This window comes from Colletotrichum godetiae (genome assembly GCF_030913485.1).
Source record: "Colletotrichum godetiae strain CBS 193.32 chromosome Unknown BDP55scaffold_8, whole genome shotgun sequence".
NCBI lineage: Eukaryota > Fungi > Ascomycota > Sordariomycetes > Glomerellales > Glomerellaceae > Colletotrichum > Colletotrichum godetiae.
The window spans coordinates 147,910-167,517 of NW_026851256.1; the positions used below are offsets into that span (position 1 = coordinate 147,910).

Below are 19,608 nucleotides of genomic sequence, written 5' to 3' on the forward strand. Positions count from 1 at the left end.
AACCACCATCAAGAGACCTAAACCTCAAGCCAAACTGTGGCGAAGAACCCCCCCTCCCCCAAGACTCCAGGACCCCAGCTGACCCCAAAAAGATCAACGGTGTCGCCAACCCGTTGGACTGGTGAAACAAGCTCAAATACGAAAGAAAAAGAAGCCTCGTCAATCGCTCGCAAAGTGTCCATCCATCCGTGCTCCGTCCCCAATCACCAGCCAACACGGTCCGAAGAAAGCACGGGGATCAGCCAAGAGCAGCGCTGACAGTTACGACAAAAAAAATGGCACCATCTCCTTCTAAACCCCGATGGGAAGAGCGGCAGAAATCCCGCTCGCATATATTCCTTTCCGTGCCCTTGTAGAGATCCTCGAGAGGAGGGGGCCTATGGGTGCCACGTGTAGTCAAGTGAAGCTGGCTGTCGCAGAAATATATGCGGCTGCCAGGGAGACCTGTTCGTCACGTCAACTCGCATGACTCGGCCCTCACTCGACAATGTCTGCTCTCGGCGTCAATTCCAATGTCACGACCGAGTCAATCCATCTCTTACAGGCTCTGGACGCGCGGCACAACAGGCAGCGAGCGCAAGGAGCACGAGAATGTACGAGCGCGGTTGGGTTTAGCTGCTGGGGCAGAAATTGCTGAACAAGCCATCCCAACTCGTTTTCATCTCATCACGGACATCAAGCGGATAGCAAGCGGAGATGAGGCAGAGGTAATGATGATGATAAGAATTAGAAATCGATCCCAACCGTTTCGCCGGTGGGTATAACGCGCCAGGTACTAAGCCTTGTGCTTTCACCTGAGAGTGCTTCACGGAAATCCAGGCTGTTCCTCCTTGGCCACGTCCAATGTTACCGAGTCCGTCCTTGCTTTCCTAATATGCCTCACCCCCCTCTCTAAAAAGAGTATAACCGCCTTCACAATAGCCCTACTCGTTCGTACCGAGACGCTTTCGGACGACTCTGATCTAGAAACCAGCTGTCATGTACAAGCCTCCTCTTCCGTCGTCCGTCCAGTCATATGTCGTACAAGGCTGTAGTTACTGCGAATATACCCAGTATGGCGATCAACCGATGTTGGGTATATAATCTTGATAGAAAACGCCGACAAAAGAAAATGGATTGAGAATAGAATCAAAGAAAAGCATCTCTTGCGCGAGATGGGGCTGGAGCTAAATGTGCGTCTAATTTTGTTGATACATGGGCCTGTAACTGGTCGCTGGCCGCTCACTCGTTGTCGTCGATACTGTCGAGTCGTTGCAAACTGTTTCAGTCCTGGCTACTTAATAAGCCTGTCCAGGGGGAAAGAATCCGTCAGGATGGCCAGAGATGGATGGACTTGTAAGGTTTGCCGAATGCTGTCCATATGACGAAGAGAAATCCGGCATCAAGCCGTCCTGCATCTCCACGTCTGTCGACTCGGGTGCGCCTCCAGCCATGCCTCTCAGGCTCTGCATGTCATCTGCGATGATTCCGTTGTGGTGCATTGCGCCGCTGGCTGGCCCAAAACCTTGGGCGTTACTGTTCGGGTCGTACATCTGCGATTCGGGCATCGCCTGGAAGAAATGTCCCAGTGTGCTGTGACTCTGGTTGTTGTGATGGACCTGCGGGTGGCCGTGGTGGCTGCTTGAGTGTGATGAGTGTGATGATTGTGATAACCGTGAGTGGCTCGCCATCGGGTTGGATGTCGGTACTTGTTGATGCGGGTGGTGGAGCTGCGGTGGCCTTACAACCCGCTGCTGTCTGCTGGGAACGTAGACTCTACGTTGAGACGCCATGTAAGCGGCGAGAGCAGGGTTAGCGCCGCGCGATATCTTGAAGGAGAAGGGGTCGGCCGGTTGCTCCGGAGGTGCGGCGATGGTCTGTTGTCGTGATTTGTGCCCAGGCATGTGCAGGGTGCACGTGTCGGCAACAGGAGTGACGAAGTCTTCGCGGAATTTGCCAATGCTGCTAGGATCAGAGCCGAGCATCATGGCGTACTGCACGAGCAACTTGACATCTCCAACGTGTCGGCACTCTAGTCGTTTCCTCAAAATGCCGGATGTTTGTGGGCTCCATTGCAGAGATGTTCTTGATGCTTCGTTCCACATTGATTCGTTCCAAGCAGACTGTACTTGACCCTGCCTGAGGAGGTTCCGTATCCTTGCCGAGTATGACCAGTCGCCGCTGTTGGAGCCCTCATCGAAATGCTTGACGACGTGGCTCACGTACTCCTTGAATGTTGCACTTGCGTCCGAATCGCCTTGAGCTTCGAATACTTGCAGGCAGTTGTCAAAGCCGCATGCGAAAACAACTTGAGGGCAAAGGTTGACCTTGGCCTCATCCAGCGACATTCTCGAACCTCCATGCGCCTGCTTCAAATGTGTCTTGTAGGCGCCCTGCCAATCGAATACCATTTGGCAACCACGATGACGGCAGAACCATTGCGCATTGACGTTGTGGAAGTCTTCGATGTGGCGCTTGAGATCGTTTTTCCGAGTACATGTCTTGGTGATGTCCTCCTCCTTGCAAAAGCCGCACATGAAAGCCCCCTTTTGTTTTGAGGCGCTGGTCGAGATTGAAGCGGCGTCGGATGCTGTGTTGGACGAGTTGGGCACGTCAATACCATTCCATGACTCCGAGTCCTGCTGCGTCTGAGCGGCCTGTTGCGCCGCTTGGGCCTGGGCAGCAGCCGCGGCGCTGCTGCTTCCACTCCGTCTACCCAGAATCTTCGAAGTGCCGCGAGACACATTGGAGATGATGCTGCCAGTGATTGACGACGTGTCGGAGAATGTTCTGATGCTCTGGGTATCCCACATGCTCGACTGGTCATCTGACAGGATAGATGACTGCGCCGACGACACAATTGACGCACCATCGGACTCTGCATCCAATTAGTTAACAGCACAGAAGAAGCGGTCAGCATCAACTGTCACTCACGAGGACCGGTAGTTTCCTGGATAAGAAGATTCAATTTGTCTTGGCCGTATCTGTTGAGAAGGTGCTTAATCATTTGCTGATCGAGGACGAGGTCTTTCTGCGACAGCTGCCCAGAGTGCTGGGAGGAGCCGTCGGCCCCGGGCCAGGCATTTGCGGACATGGCCCCGGTCGGTCGGTCGTGCTTAAAGAGCTGTTACGTAGGCCGTCGATGTGGTGGAAAAAGAATGTCGGCAAACCAGAGTTGGCTGGAATCTGCGATTATCGGTATGGGATAAGGCGGGACGGATTGACTCGTCGGTCGTCTTTTTGATGGAATGAACAGTAGAAAGAAAGAAGATGGAAAAGGAGTGTAGGTATCGTAGTCAGAACGGGAGAAGAGGGCGGAAAGGTGGAGAGTGCGAGACTTCCAAGCGGCCGGGGGGGCCAAGGATGTAGCGCTGGGCACAACGCGGGAACGACGAAGAAAAGTAAGGTAGTTATGAAAGGATGATCAAGGCCTGGGAAGGGCGGGAGGGGAGGGAAACGCCGTTCCTATGTATCGGGGGCAGCGATGGAATGCCTCCGAGTGACAAGGCCAGGCTGGCTTGGGCTTGGGGGCGACCGAGTAGGGATAATAATTAGAGCAGAGTATCCGGTGCCGTAAAGTGAGTGAGAACAGGGTTGGCTCTATCAGCAACGGTGGGAGAGTGGCTTCGGTGCTTGTCTCTCTGGACCTGCATCCAAGTTGACGTGATCCGACACGGGATCTTCGCTAGTGCGGGCGTGAAGTCAGGAACTGTTGGTATCGAGCCTTGCCAGGAGCCAAGAGTTAAAGGGTAATTTGATGATGGGCGTATCCGTATGCTTGTGCGTAGAGCGAAGATGGGAGTATTTGTCCGTGTCCTTCCAACGGGGCGTACCAAGAGGCTGGTCTCTCAGATGGCGGTAGGACGAGCAGCTCGTGGGTCTCTTTCGCTCTGTCTGTCTTTCTCTAGTTTGTTGGACCCGAGAAATCGGATGGGATGAAGAAGGGACAGGGCCAACGTGCAAGGCAGCCAGCCGTTGGGTTTATGTCGGGGCCGCGTTTATTTGACGGTTAAAGTGCAGTATGTCGGGATCTCGGTGTTCCAGTTTCCCTGACGACTCGGATTTATGATTGTCTCCTCGCTGGCATCGCCCTGTCGTTTCGAGACGAGAGGGCTGGTGAGATGGCATAGAGAGTGAGTGAGTAAGGAGTGTGAAGCAAGAGAAAAGAAAAAGGCCGCAGAAGGAGAGGAGAGCCAGCTAAAGTGTGGTGTGTGTGTGTGTGCCGTCGACTGAGGAGGGGCTCTCACTCTCTCCTCAATCTGACTGTCTCGGCTGGTCTGGTTAGTCTGTACTCCCCCTGACAGCCTGGCTTGCCTGGGTTCAGATGGTCTTGGATTGGGATGGGCGACGGGCTGCGCCAGCTTGAAAGAATCAGTGCTCATGCTCATCCCGGAGGTGGGCAGCGCACTCACACACTTTCTCTGCACCTGTCTGCCTCTCGCTCTTTACAGAGCATCCGCACTACCACACAGACAGCACGCAGTATGCGTAGAGTTGCCCGAAGACCCCCGTACCCTTCACTCTTGGACTGGAGAAAAGTGGAAAAGCCCGCTGTATCTCTCAGGTGCTGATCCCCGTCATCTTTGCAGTGAACAAATTGGTTTGGGAGCCGGGGTCAACAGAGGTCGCATCCAGTCAGAGGGCAGCGAGAGGGAAAATGGCCAATCTGAGGGAACCCCAGACGGGCAGCCCGGCGAGTTTCGACGTCTTGGTAGCATTGGCGTGCGATAACGAGACGAGTTTAGTGGGCGACGCCACCTCTAGCCGTCCGAGGATGGACCAGAGATAAAGGCAAAGAGGAAACAGGAATAGGATGGTTCCCCTTTTGGGCTAAGGCAGATGGTGTTGCAGGGCCAGTCCTGCAGGCTGGCCAGTGCCCAGTCTTGCGAGTGTGTCCGTCTGTGGTTGCGGGTTGTAGCTGTACGAAATTTCGCATGTACCAGATCCAGAGCCATACCGGTAGGTAGATGCGTGGTGGCTGTCATCGATGGCCTGACCCAAGCTAGGCAGTGACTCGAGATGTGAGAGTCTGAACATCGAACATGGGAAGAGGTGGTTGTGTGAGTGTCCGGACCATCATCCGTGATGGGGGAGGAGATGCACTCGATGCAGGAGCAATGCGAGGGTTCCCCTGGAGGGGGCCACCCCTCTTGGTCGGTTCGTTCCATCCGCCCAAGAACCGGATAGGCTGCGGTCTTGATTGTCTTCATGTTGTGCCGGTTTAGGAGCTGGTTGCCGGTACACATGTCAGCATCCAGTCCACTGCTAGAGACTCCCAGATTTCAAGCATCATCGGCAAGTCTCCAAGTCGACAGAGGCATTCGATGTGGTCCAGGTACTTGCAACGGCGTGTCGCTTGCTTGATGGCTGGCTGGCTGGCTGGCTGGCCGTCTGAGGGACGAGATAGAGTTGTCTTGGGGCCTTGAAGCCGGGATCGACAAACCAGATATGGCCGCTTCATCGAGCATCGAGCATCGAACTGGGATTGAGAAAAGGAAAGGCATGTCGCACGCCGCAAGAGGAGCAGGCTCCGCGTACCTGAACGAGTGCCACTGCCAATCAGACGAGTGGTATTCGCTCCCAAGTTTGCCAGGGACCCAGAGTCAATTGAAGGCCGGGACATGCGGGTCAAGGACCTGTCGAGGGTCAGGGTCATCGGCGCGAGATTTGAAAGACCCCTGAGGGTAGCAGGTTGGCAGGGCTGGTCTCAGTGGGATACCTAGCCCGAGCAGCCGGCCCAGCAATGAACAAGCCCATTTGCGCACTGGTACGGAGTACACTACGGATAGTGAGTGGGTGGCTGTCTGGCTAGAGGAACGAGGCGCGAGGATAGGCACGTGAAGGCGAACATGAGTGCTTCTTGTTGCAGAGTAGGGCGGTCAATGATTTGTGTGCAAGATCAGCGCCAGCCTCGAGTTTGCAAAGCCAAAGTGCGACCATAGTGTGAGGTCTGCGAGGCGGTTCGACGGCAGATGGTGTGGGTTGTTTGCGTGTTTGCGTACGTGTTTGCGTGTTTCCGCTGATTCTTTACGGAGTATCGCATGGTGGTCCACGGCACTGCTTCTCGCTGCCATACATCCATTGTCAACCAGGGCGGCTCTCTGTGTTGATGAAGGTTTCTTTTCCCTTTTTGGTTTGTGGCCGTGTTCATGTTGTGCGACTGTGTCACGGAAATGATTGAGAGTATCCGTACGGAGCAGTCAGTCAGGAAGTGACGGTAGGAGCGAAGCTTGATGAGTGGAGGGAATTAATCATTGGGGAAGAGCGTGGGGGGAGCCTGGCAGTTGTACGTAGTAAAGCAAGGAAAGGACCCCTTGCACCGGTACGTTCCATGTCACTCATTTATGTGTCAAAGTACCTCTGCCAACGTGCAGCACAGATGTCCAGCGGCATTCAAGAGAGGGTACTTATCACAGCCCACGGGAACATTTCCCCCATGCCAACCGTCAACTTGCAGCAGCTACCCACTCACAGAATTGTCGGTAACCTAGCACTGTAGGTACCTACCTTACCTTAGTAAAGTAGGTACCTTAGGTAGGTATCCTCGACTTTGTGCTCCTTCTAAGTGCTCACTCTGGTATCCGTAGGTATATTGTATATCTGAGAGGAGGAAAGCACCTTCAACTTTCAGGACCCTCACTTGGCGGGTTCCCTCCGACTTGTTTCTTCCTAACGAATACCCAGGAATAAATCGACAGAAACATGCGCCAGATACAGCACGCCATGCACTCGACACTTTACCTGAATAGCAATGACGTGATTGCTCCTCCAACCCCGGATTGGAACCCCGCGATCAAAGACATTTCTATTGTCATCCATAGCTGAATCCCATGGCAATATGACTTTCATCGTCAACAGCAACTTGCAGGTGACCAGGATGCACTGAAATGCCTTTTGGTGTTCCCACATTGCTTTCTGTCAAACATTTGGCGAAAGGTGGCACGCACGGGTGGATGGCTCCATCAGCGACTCCACGTGATATGCACATGTACATTGTACATCACCATCACCATCACCCTCACCCTCACGGCTCCGCTTAGATAAGCCTTCCCGGTACGTCTCTATGTCTCTCTCTCTCTTCTCTCGCCGTCTCATCATCTCAGGCAGTCTTTCCAGCGTCCACTCTCTCCTTCAGGCTTCGAGGCTTCGATTCGTCTCAATCGTCCTCTCAGTCCCGAGTCTCCGCTGCCTCACCTACTCCGTACTCCGTACCGAAAGCACATTATTAGCGACAAGCGACCAGCACCGCCTCTGCGCGTCCCCAAACTCAAATTTCGCGCCTTTTTTTTTCATCTCTGCTCCAACGATGCCCCCCGGACAACCTGCACTTGCGAAACGGATGCAGCCTTGGGTGATATCAGACGTCCTTCCCGGTTACCGATTCCCATCAAGAAACAGAAAAATTTCCGCCTAGAAACTTTCTCTCTCTCTCACCCGCGAACATCTTTCCTTCCACACCTTTCTGTGGCTCCTCTAGCTTCGGTCTGTTCTCCCAGACGGTAAGGTAGGTACCGTAGAAACTCGAGCAACTCGAACTTGCGCTAGCCCGTGCCAGCCCTGCTAGCGGCCCACACTAAGCCCTTTCGAGGGATCAGTTTTATCCGATTATATAATCGACTAAACCGTATACGGAAGGCGGTAAGTGATTATTTTCCATTTTTTACTCCTACCCAACTGCCCACTTCCACCGATTACATCACCGATTTGACCACCAATTATACTGTCAATTATACCTCCAATTACACCTCCACCACGGGCCTCGTCGACGTGCCCACGATGCCCTCACGACGGGCCCTTGCCGAGAAGGATTCGAATACGGCAAAAGTGCCAATTACACCTCCAGCAGCTAAGCGCCGCGGGCCTGCTCCTACCCCCATCAAAGACCGGAAATATACACCGCGAAGTGGCCCAATCAAGCGCCGCCAGCACCACTATACCCACGATACCAAAGTCAACGTCCTGATGTTTTTAGAGCATCACCGCGTGAGGAAGCTCGACGAAGAGTCGATTTGCCCCCCGAGGCTGCGCCAGGGCGAGACCGAGCTCCCAGGGATATACAGACGTCCCACATACCAGGAAGCCGCAGATTGGTTCAAAGTCCCTCGAAGCACGGTTATCTCCTGGTATCAGAACCGCGAGTCAATCGTCAATCGGTCCTCCAACTACGCCTACCACCCTCAGTGGCCAGAGCTCGAGACAGCGCTATACGGCGCCTTCCGCCAGCGACGAAGTGAGGGAAAGCTCGTTAGTACCAGTTGGTTCAAAAGGACCGCTAAGCGGATTTTCGCCCAGCAGAACCCGAACAGCAAACATCTTTTTATTTTTTCCCCCGGTTGGTTTCGTGGCTTCCAGAATCGTATGAGAATTACCCGACGTCGACTTACCAAACAGGCAACGAAGTTACCCACTGAGTACTTCAAAGTTGTCAACAGCTTTCTTTCCTTTATCCGACGAGTTAATCAAATGGCCCTGGCTAAGGTGAAGCGGTCTAACGTCGGAGATTTACTCGGAAGTCCAGCCCGTCGATTTCCTAACTCGCGAATTCTCAACCTCGACGAGACCCCAGTTCCTTTCGAATACCTAGACGGTTACACATACGACGACGTCGGGGCCAAAACCGTGGCTGGCAAGAGCGACCGCAGCGGTTGGGGCAAGCGGCAGGCCACATTAATACTCTACATCTTCGCCGACGGCATACAACGAATTAAACCGAAAATAATATTCCACGGCAAGCCCGCAGAGGAAGGGGGTCAATTATGGAAAAAAGAGGGCCTATTATACGCAGAAGGAGTGACAGTTGAGTTCAACAAGACTGCCTACAACAATGAGTACTTGTTCAAAAGATGGATTGAAGAGGAATTGGTAGCGCTGACTAAGGGAGACGAGTACCTATTGGTAATGGATGTCGCTTCCTTCCATAAGACAGATTCCATCCTTGCGCTATTACGTCAGCACCACATCACACCCTGCCTCATACCGCCAGGGACCACTTCCCTCCTCCAACCTCTCGATACCGCAGTCAATAAGCCCTTCAAGCAGTGGCTTTCAGAAGCAACCGACGCTTACGTACTCGACGAGGAAGAAAAAGCGCTGAATAAGCAGGAGGAGCTCAAGTGGGAGACGGGTATGAAGAGAATAATGGTCACCAAAACAGTCGAGACGGCAGCCGCTAAATTGGCCCACGAGAAGGGCTCAATGGTCAGCCAGGCCTTCCTGCAGTGCGGAATATCTATTCGGCCCGATGGCAGCCAGGTCGACGAGATCCGGATCAAAGACGTGCCCGCCGAGGCCATCGATTACACTGGGTGGGAGCTCTTCGACGTAGAAGCCCACATTGAGCAGGAGACGCTGCAAGAGGAGATTCCAGACTTCGCTGTTCTGAACGACGGGTTAGAGTACATTTTCACAGCAGAGGAAGTCCGTGATGGCATCAATGGGCAGTTCGTCGACCCGACAGTCCAACCGCCGTATGAATAGGGGCCCGTTGGAGGCAGTGGGCCAGGGGACAGTCAGGGGCTCGGTTGCTTACGTACGACTGCTTCCAATTGACACTTTTGCCCTTTTTGCCAATTCGACGAGAAAAGCTCAAAACCGACGAGAAAGCCAAAATAATTATTGAATTATATCAATTGTGGGTCCGGCCTCGACGGCGAGCTCTCATTGGTCAGATCGATCGAAATGTTAACCTACGCCAAAAATAGGTGGCGGCCGCATTTAACCACTTTAGGCAGTATTACGATTCTGCCAGAGCGCTAGCAGGGCTGGCACGGGCTAGCGCAAGTTCGAGTTGCTCGAGTTTCTACGGTATTAGACTGCAAGACTGCAACGGTGCACCCACCCCGGATACCCCTGCTCATCCCTCGTCGACCCTGTCAATCACTTTCTCTTTCGCTTTCAAGGTTCGGATCTATGCCGTTTTCCTACAAGGTTGGAAATCCAGACGTCCATCAGACAAACAGTCAGATCAGCACCTCGTTTCACGCCTGCTGCAGACAAATCACCCTTCATCCTTCATCAGCCAACTCAACTTCGAAACCTCATCACAGCACCACCCATAATCACTACTCACCACACTCATGGGAAACATCGGCCTGCTGCAGGGGCTGAGGTGGTGCCGCAACACCCTGCAGCTCTTGTCCATTTCTGGCTCATCTTGATAACGACCCTCCAGCAAATCAACGTCTCCCATAAATGGGCAAGCAAACACGCAACAGCAACTACCGCAAGTCGTGCTGCACGTTGTTCTTAGTCTTGACGGGCTGGCAGTGTGAGTACCGTTGTTCAGCTTCCAAATTCTGCAAACCAATCAACCCGATCTGTCCGGCCAGTGCTCATCTTGCCACACTTCGAGAATGTAGCTAGCACAGCTTCCATCACCCTCCTAAATCAGCAAGGCTTGCAACCCACGCGTGACAGGCTTGCAGGCTTGCTTTTCCGTGGTCACTGGTCAGCAAGCCTGGCAAGCCAACACGTCTGCTTTCGTACAGGACCAGGCCAACCAGCCAGCCCTCGGTCTCGTTCTCGAACCAGCGGGAAAGAAACAAAAACCAATGTTCGATCCGGCAGACAAATGACGCAATCCTACATAGAGTTCCTTTTCTGCCCGCGTTAATCTGTTTTGTCGGCGCCGCCATCGTCTTTTCTCTCCCCAGTCTCTGCACTGAGCGAGTCCGTATAATCTGGCCGCGCTTCGTGTCTTACACTGAACAATTACACATTCTTTTCCCACGGCAGTTCAACCCATTCAGGTCTAGGGTACTCAGGCAGGGGGTCCACCATTGGACGGCAGGGTGGGGCCATCCCGATAGCACCGTTCACGTCTCTCAGCCACGACACATGTGAATGACAAAAAGCTCGGGCTCCATCCCGCGACACACTCAGACAGAGAGAGAGAGAGAGAGAGAGTCAACCGCGGCGGGGAGTTTAGACTAACGTATGGAGACGACGACTTCATTTACAGCAATCATTTACGCAGTAATACTTGCAAAATGAGCCCAAAACGATACCGACTCATGAGCTGTTACGATTCAACACGATCCGCGGAGTACTAAAAAACTCGGAATCAGGTCCACCGTCCACCCCCATCGTCTACCCGCCCCCAATGCGCGCAGCGGGCAGTCCCCAAGGCACACCTCGCCCAGTTGCATCGCATTTCGTGTCACCAACTTGAGAGCGGCTGAACGCGCCTGTTCTTCAGCCGCATTGGTCTCACCCGTCAACATCTTCATATAGTTTGCACCTGTTGGTGTCATCTGTTGAAACCTCCAACATTGGCTGATGTGAAGCCTTTCTCCCGAGGATAGCACTCAGTTCCCTCGACATGCGATGCCACTTTTTGTTGAATTTCTTGGCTTTGGGATGACGATGTTGCAGGAACCAGCGAAACCATTCACACAGTTTCTGGCAGGCTTCATTCTTGCCACTCAGTATATGCAAGTTGCGGTCTTTTTTTCTCAACTTCCGACTGTTTCGAGCATCGAATCCACACCTTTTCATGTTCGAATCTCATCTTTGCACAGCCCCCAACGCAATGCGATAATGAAACACTCACGAACCAAACACCATTTTACTCGTCGTCTTCTTCTTCCTTTTTTTTTTGTCCCCCAAGACAATCGTCCTTCGGCCAAACTCCGGCGGCAGCTCCGAGTCGCGTTGCGTTCGGCGCCGATTTTGTAGTTCAAGAACGCTTGGGGCATCCTTTTGACGGTGCATCCGCCGTACTGCCAGTTGTTTCTATCTAGCACATACTTTTTTCGGCTACACTGGGCGAGACTTCTTGGCGTTGGCAACGTCCATCAAAGTCGGTGTCAGTGTCGGCAGAGGGCCGGCTGGAGGCGTGGAAGATGATACATGTCGATCCCCCCCAGCCCGTCGAATGTTGAGATCTCGGGATTGCCCGCCGCATGACTCTGCCAAGGGACATCTTCGGATGCTCTTCAATTCGACGCACTCCCATCTACGCTCGACGACGCCCGAGACTTTGATGGTCTTGGAACAGCACAGTGGACCAAACAGTCGTGTGTCATTGCTTACACTGACGGCGTCGGACTTGATCCCGCTCGCTCTTTCGAACTGTAGATACGGCGAGAAAGTTTCCTCTCATCTGTGCAGCCATACTTTTGATGCTTCACCCTTGATACAGCTCCACGGTAACATCGCCTTTTTCCCCTCTACTAAGTCCTTAACCTCGGAAGACCACATTGCTGCCGGTCAGTCGGCGAAACGTGGTGGATAGCTTCGTCTCCAATATTGAGTGAGGATACATCCGTTGCCACCGCCTTTATTAAGGCCCCGTGTTCTCAAACAGACAACTTGTCCTTTTGTTAGAGACCATTGTCCCGGACCATGATTTTGGCAGTGCCGTGTCTGTCTACCAGGTACGGTGTCGAGCGCCGTTGCCGGTATGTAGCGCAGCAAAGCATGCTCCGCGATGGATGTGAGAAATGTCAGGGGCCATACTACCTACGGACGGGGTGATGCCTTCCAAAACACTTCACCTTTTGCTCAAGTGATGGACAGAAAAGTAACGACCGTAGCCGATCAGTGCCTCCCGTACGCAAGGTGACACCAGCACCATCAGCAAAACTGATTCCACATCCAAGTTCCCTCCAAGAGACGGAAAGCTGTTCTATCCTAGGCAACGCCCTTTAACCGTGCAGTCGCAGTCATCTCGTCTCGTTGCTGTACTGAAGGAATATTTGTAAATAATGCTGAGGCATCTACCCTCTCTCTCCCTCACTCAATGTCGTATTATGTACCAGCTTTCGGCTCTCGTGACCGAGCACATCCTTCCCTACCCAATGCTACAAAGCACATCAAATGTTCATGTTCGGTTGAATGGATACGTGCGAGCATAGAGAATTTACTACTCTTGGAGAAATAGAGAGCTGTGCAACTGACTGGATTGGGTACTTCTTGTTTCCGGGAGCTGCTCTATCTGGCTAGCTTGACGAGATAGGTCAACAATCTCACGAAAGGAAGTAAGGTAGCTCTACTGCTTTTCATTCCATCCTCTTTTCAACCATCCGGAAGCAGATGTTCCTCATCGAAAACAAGTATGAAATCAACCATGTTCCGTCCCCGTACTTCACAAGTACTCTGGGTGTCGAAGGTCCGGTTGAAAGTCATGTCCAGCAGTGCTCTGTCTATCTCACACATCAGCTTCGGTTCCACGGAGTGCTTGGCAACCAATAATTCACTCACCAGACAAAGTATCAATCAACCTCATCAACATTGAGCGAAGAGACGAGACTCTCAACCTGAGCAAGCTCCTCCTTCTCAGCTTTAGCCTCAGCCTCAGCCTTAGCCTTGCCCTTGCCCTCCTCGCCATCACCACCCTGACCCGTACCCGTGGCACCTTGCTTTCCCACCCACTTCATTCTCTCCGCCTCATAGCACGCATTCGCAGCATAGTCCTTGGCCTCACCAATCGTAGCCGCCACATGAACCACGCCAGTACGCATTCCATCTGCAGTCAACTCAATAATCTTGATCTCCAGCGGCGGCTTCTCATCAATAGTGGCCCTGTCGCTAGGATTGAAGATGACGGCCTCGTTGGCCATGTGCGGTCTGGTGATGAGGTACGCAATGTGGTCCCCCTTCTTGAAGCGCGCCGCAACATCCGCCTCCATGAGACGTATCTGCGCCCCTGCCTCGCGGGTGGCACTGACGCCGCCGGCGATCCTTTCTCCGGGCGTGGCGCCGTTGAGCATCGCCTGGAGGACGGCGTTTTCCTTTCTAGTCTCTGCGGTGGGGTTGCTAGGGATCTCATCAAAGATATTGCGGTGCTCGAGGTACCACTTCACCGCCTTGGCTCCGCCGGCGGTGCGCTTCTTGCGGATAGGGAGAGCTTCTCGATGCGGGCGGTGACGGTCTCCTTGCCCTCGGCGATCCAGCCCTGGATGGCGGCGGTAGGGGCGCCGAGGTTGAGGACGAGGTAGCGGTAGAGGTTGAGGAGGGAGAGCCTGTCCGCCACGGTAATGACGCAGTCAAAGCGGAAGGCTTCGAGGGTGTCCGGGTTGGTGGGGAGGGTGTCGGCTAGGATATGGGCTTCGAGGACTTCGGCTGGGGTTGTGCCAGCAGCGTTGTTGGCGTCGGCCTGTCGTTGGGTGTTGGCGGCTGCGACCATGGCAGCAGCGGCGTAAGCCTGTTTATCGGAGCTGGAGGCTTTCGTCATAGCGATGTGGTGGTCCGGTGGATGAAGATACCGTGGACCGTGGTCTGTCCATCTTGGACTTATTTGCGGTTTCCTACTCGGAGGTACTTTCTTGGTCTGGAAGGTGTCACTAGTCAGTCATGAGATTGTAACCAGATAAATGTAGAAGGAAGCAGAGAAGCCCGTGGTTCTTACGATGTTGGAAGGCGTTGCTTACTGCTCAAGTAAGTGTGGATAAAGAGAGGTCGACGTTGAGGGAATAGGGAAGGGGAGAAGGAGGGAAGGAGGATATCTTTCTGTAGAAGAGGAAGGAGAAGATGATGCCCTAAGGAGCAGGAAATCCGGCCCGGAAGGTATGATCCATGTGCGGCGAGTGAATCATTTCTCTAAACAAAAGGAGAAGAAACGGCTTCTTGCAGGCTGGATGAATCAAGGTTTAGTTTACACACGCTGGCTGTTGGTGTGAGTGATCAGTCATGTTAGAGTCTGCCGTTTTCCATTTGCTTCACCGCATTTCGGCCGTGACCTTATGTGGCAGATTGAAATATTAGGCAAGCTCTGCAGCATGTCAAAGACAAACACATCAAAAGTGGTTTGCTAATTACGCTCATTCTATGGGAGCAGATCTCTGGGAATTGAAGTAGGCAGATCAAGCTTCGAGAAAGCTGTGTCAGTGCTAAAGAGAAAGCTTGGTCTGGTGGTATGCTCTTGGGACGGCTACCTTAACCTCAAGACAGGTCAGGTGTCTTGGTCAGATGAAGCAGGCATTCAGCCACATCATCTTTCATATTGTTCAACTTAGCATACTTCGCTTCTTTGCATCATTCGCCTGGAGAAAGGGGAAAGGAAAGAAATAAAACAGGTAGTGCGCAAAAGTGGGTGCTATCATTGGGACTAAGAGTAAATAGCGCAGTCTGTTTTCTACGTTTGTTAACATGTTACAGGCCTGTGAGGAGCGCATTTGTTCATCTGAAAGAAAATATCAATTCCTATGTGAGATGTGAGGGAACGCAAGGATTCTCATCTGAGGTGGTCATGATGTCCTTCCTAGCGCCTGGGCTCCAGATTCAAAGGTCCGTTCATATGAATAGTGCTCGTTTACCTGTGTTCTCTGAACGAGATGCTGAGCAGGCGTTCTGACTGCAACTTTACCGACTACCTACCGCCAGAATTTTACTTTAGGGAAGGGTGGGCGATGCAAATCCACACCTATGTATCTCAACAGTATTTAAAGACATAAGAGATCGCGAGGAATCGAGAAATGTGATAACAATCAAACTGGTGTTCGAGATTGTCGAAGATCTCAATACTTCATGGTCTTCAAGACTGGTGCCAACCTACGTATCTAACCAGGCCAGGGCATAGCTGCCTGTTGACGTATATCATGATAGCAGGGCCTCCATCACTACCTTACGCTCCTCAACAAATAACCGGAAAACGTGTTGCAAGTCTCAGTAGCGAAGATAGAGCTCAACGACGACAAGCGAGTAGAACTCTCAACGGGCTTATAGCCCGCCCGTTTGAGACCCGTCAGTGCTCAGAGTGGGGACCAGGAGGACGCAGAAGAGCGATAAATAAGACAAGTCTCAGCAATCTTCTACTCGGAATACAAAACCACGCCAATGACTGCGGGAGGACTTTAAAAGTGAAAACTTATCCTTTGCAACTAAGTCGACATAAAAGAACAAGGTTTTGCAAAAGCCCCCCCTGAACATGCATTTCTTCATTATCACGTCGTTTCCACAGACAAGGAGGGAAGTTTCAATAAACCTGATTTTGAGAGATGAGGCATTTTGACCTCTTGGCCAAATCCTATGATCAAGGCGAGCTCAAACTCTGCACAAAGTATCACAAGAACCCAAGATTATGACATGCAGGATTGAGGGGACACATCATACTTGGAGCTAGAAGATGGAAGTTCAAGATGAGGTGCAAAAAAAAACTTTTCAATATTCAACAACTCGTGAAGTTTGATATATGTACATTCTCTTGACAAGGTCGAGGTAAACTAACCCAACTCCGTGACGGTCGATTTTTGTGCGAATGCCCGAAATGAAGCCCCCAACTACGGAAAATGCTGCGATAAAGCACTTTTTAGATTTTTGTTTTGATTTTGAACTTGTTTTGCTTCCGGACGTAAACCTGCGATATAGGTTTTGATTCGTCGTCGCCCGTAATAAGAAAAACCTTGATTCCCAATGGAAAGATTTTTCTGCTCAAGATGGAGATCTCGTTATGGCCAAAGAGAACCCAATAAAGCCTGGTGGTATAAGATGAGAGAGCAATATGCATGGACGCCTCCAATGTGGAAAGATGAGATAACAAGAAACAGCTGTGAGGGCTGGCTGTTTAGCCGTGGAGACCACGCGTTCTCTCGCGCATCAGCTCACGACGCTTCTTATCCTTCTCTGCGCGGGGGTTAGCAATTGGGTCACAAAATTGAAAAGATGGGGAATACTAACCTCCGTCCCATGTCAGAAACTCGTGGAGAGCTGATCCAGAGGGTACCATGGGCAAGACAGGCACCTTCTTGTCGGTGACGACCTCAAGGAAGGCGGGGCCGTCGGAGTTGATGAGCCACTTGAGAGCGTCGACAACCTCGTCAGGCTTGCTGACTCTGCGGTGCTGGACACCCATGGCGTCGGCCAGCTTCATGAAGTCGGGGTTCTGCTGGTGAGTATGGGCGTAACGGTCCTCGTAGAAGAGGTTCTGCCATTGCGTAACCATACCCTGCTCCTCGTTGTTCAGAACAATGACCTTGACGCCAATGTTGAACTGCGCAGCGGTGGAAAGCTCGGTAAGGGTCATGTTGAAGGAGGCGTCACCGTCAATGTCGATAACGAGAGCGTCAGGCTTAGCGACCTTGGCGCCAATGGCGGCGGGCAGACCGTATCCCATGGTACCCAGGCCACCAGAGGTGACCATGGTCCTGGGGTGTCTCCAGCGGAAGTGCTGGGCGGTCCACATCTGGTGCTGACCGACACCGGTAGCGATGATGGTCGTATCCTTGCGGTCGGCGGTCAGGTTGCTGAGCTCCTCAATGAGGGTCTGGGGCTTGATGAGGCCGGAGCGCTCGGCCTTCTCGTAATCGGACATGGGCCACTTGGCCTTCCACTCTCTGATCTTGTCGAACCATTCCTTGCGGTCCTCCATCGTCTTGGGCTTCAGGTGGGGGATAAGAGTGCGGAGGTTGGTGGCGACGTCACCCTCGACGGCCTCAGTGGCCTGGACAACCTTGTTGATGTTCTTGGGCATGATCTCGAAGTGGACGATACCACCGCGGCCCTCGGCAGCGGCAGCCTTGGCGCCAGGGGCGAACTTGGCGACGTTGAGGGTGACACGATCGTCGAAACGGGCACCGAGAGCGATGATGAGATCAGCCTGCTGGATAGCCATGTTGGCGTAGGCAGAACCGTGCATACCAAGCATGTGGAGGGACTTCTCGTCAAGCTCGTCGAAAGAGCCGAGGCCGTGAAGGGTGGTGGTGACGGGGATGGAGAACTTGTCGGCAAGCTCCTTGAGGATCTCGGGGCCACCCTCGGACTGGGCAATACCCTGACCGGCGTAGATGATGGGCTTCTTGGCGACGTTGACGAGGTCAGCAACGCGCTTGATGGACTGCTCAAGCTGCTTCTGGAGCAGGGCCATGGCAGCTCTTGAGGCGGCGCTCGGGAGAGAAGGCAGAGAGGTTTCGGTGGGGATAGCTCTCCTCAGGACACCGGCGGTGACGTCCTTGGGAAGATCGACCAAGACGGGACCGGGACGGCCGCTGGTGGCGATCTCGAAAGCTTCGTTGATACGGCGGGGGAGCTCGGCAATGTTCTTGACCATGACGTTCCACTTTGTGCAAGCGCGGGAGATACCGGTAACATCGGCCTCCTGGAAAGCATCACTGCCAATGGCGGAAGTGACGACCTGACCGCAGAAGACGACCATGGGGGTACCGTCGGAGAGGGCATCCTGCATCGGGGTAATGACATTGGTCGCGCCGGGGCCAGAGGTGACGAGGACGACACCGCACTTGCCCGAGGCGCGGGCGTAACCCTCGGCCATGTGGCCGGCGCCCTGCTCGTGCTTGGGGAGAATGAAGTCGAAGTGTTTTGAGTTGTAGATGGCGTCGAAGACGGGGAGAATGGCACCTCCGGGGTATCCAACTGTGAGTCAAGGTCAGTCACATGTCTCTTTACTGCCATCCTGATGTACCCAGTTGAGTCACGTACAGATGTGCTTCACGCCCTGTCTCAACATCATCTCGTGGAAGATTTCTCCTCCGGTCTTGCCAATGAACCTGTATAACACCGTAAGCTTTCTCGCGCGCCTACTACAACAAGCCAACAACGGCAGCGGGTATAATTGGCGACGAAGACTACGTACGACTCGTCCATTTCCGGCCCGGAAGAGCGCTGGAGAGGTTGGACATGGCTCTTGTCGGCATTGAAGGCGGGTGCGGGTGTGTCTCGAACCTCACTGCAGTTGGGAGAACAGCATCGTTAGTAAAACGTTCGTGAGTCACAGAGCTTCCTCTACTCGAGTAGCTGGAGAGTTTCCCTGGTCAATGGGAGCATGGGAAGAGAAAGCTTACGGAGCGGGCGAGGTGGCAGAGGTAGCCTGGGTTCTCACACCGGTAGGGACCTTCTTGGTGGCCTGGATGGCGGCGACGGCGGACGAGGTGGTGAGGGTACGGGGAGCGCTCGCTCTTGAGACGGCCTTGAGGGCGCGAGCGGCGTGGCGGGTTCGGAGCATCATGATGTGCGGTGGAGTGGAGAGGAACCGGGGAAGAGGAGAAGAAACAAAGTGGAAAGAAGAAGAGAAGGAGTCACTCGGTGTGATGCTTCGTCAATGTCTCTGAGGACAGAGGAAGATACAGAGAGAGGGGAGCGGCTCGTCGAATTGGACGATCGCAGGGGGGATGGAGGTTGCAGAGATCGCGGAGTCAATTGGAGGAGGGAAGGAGGAGAGAAGGAGGAGGGAAGGGAAAGCAAGCCTAGTCACAAGGTTTTGGCAAATTACCCAGCAGATGTCAAATTCGAGACTGGGAATTGGGGGCCGGGCACAGACACAATTCTTAGTGTACTGGTAATGGTTGATAGAAGACAGGCAAGGCACGCCGCACACCGGGGTTTAACTCTGTAAGGTATCCGTAGAGTCACCGCGGTCTCTGTCTCTATTCTCTCCCAGTCTCTCATTCTCTCACACAGTTTGGCAGCACAAATGCAGAGCGGCAGAGAGGCGCGGCTGCTGTTTCGGAGCCAGGAAAAAACCAAAAAAATTATCGGCTGTCGAGGTGTGGGGTAGCCGGCCGATGACTGGCTGGAAGGGCGCAGGACGGGCCACGACGGGGGCGAGAACGAACAAGCGTTGCCTTTCGGGGGAGGGGCACGGGCCTTGTGTCCAATCTGGGGTGGCGATATCGGCCTGACCTTCCCTCCCATTGACTGGTTGCTTCCCGCTGGCTGCATCTTTACCGCCTTCCT

At 53.3% G+C, this 19,608-nt stretch overlaps 2 protein-coding genes across 2 annotated transcripts; both read right to left on the bottom strand.

Annotated features, from left to right (window-relative positions):
- Positions 1-1,277: 1,277 nt before the first annotated feature.
- On the bottom strand, positions 1,278-3,073 carry BDP55DRAFT_628666 (uncharacterized protein; the record flags this gene model as incomplete). Its single annotated transcript, XM_060571927.1, has 2 exons — positions 1,278-2,857; positions 2,914-3,073. 2 exons carry the CDS (start codon positions 3,071-3,073, stop codon positions 1,278-1,280), a joined length of 1,740 nt encoding a protein of 579 aa, XP_060433034.1.
- Positions 3,074-16,047: 12,974 nt separating this feature from the next.
- BDP55DRAFT_406545 (acetolactate synthase catalytic subunit) lies at positions 16,048-19,010 on the bottom strand. The gene is made up of 5 exons (XM_060567338.1): positions 18,717-19,010; positions 18,509-18,601; positions 18,355-18,422; positions 16,597-18,288; positions 16,048-16,542 (listed from the first exon to the last, which is right to left on the bottom strand). Exons 1-5 carry the CDS (start codon positions 18,878-18,880, stop codon positions 16,484-16,486), a joined length of 2,076 nt encoding a protein of 691 aa, XP_060433035.1. The 5' UTR covers positions 18,881-19,010; the 3' UTR covers positions 16,048-16,483.
- Between the last annotated feature and the right edge of the window lie 598 nt (positions 19,011-19,608).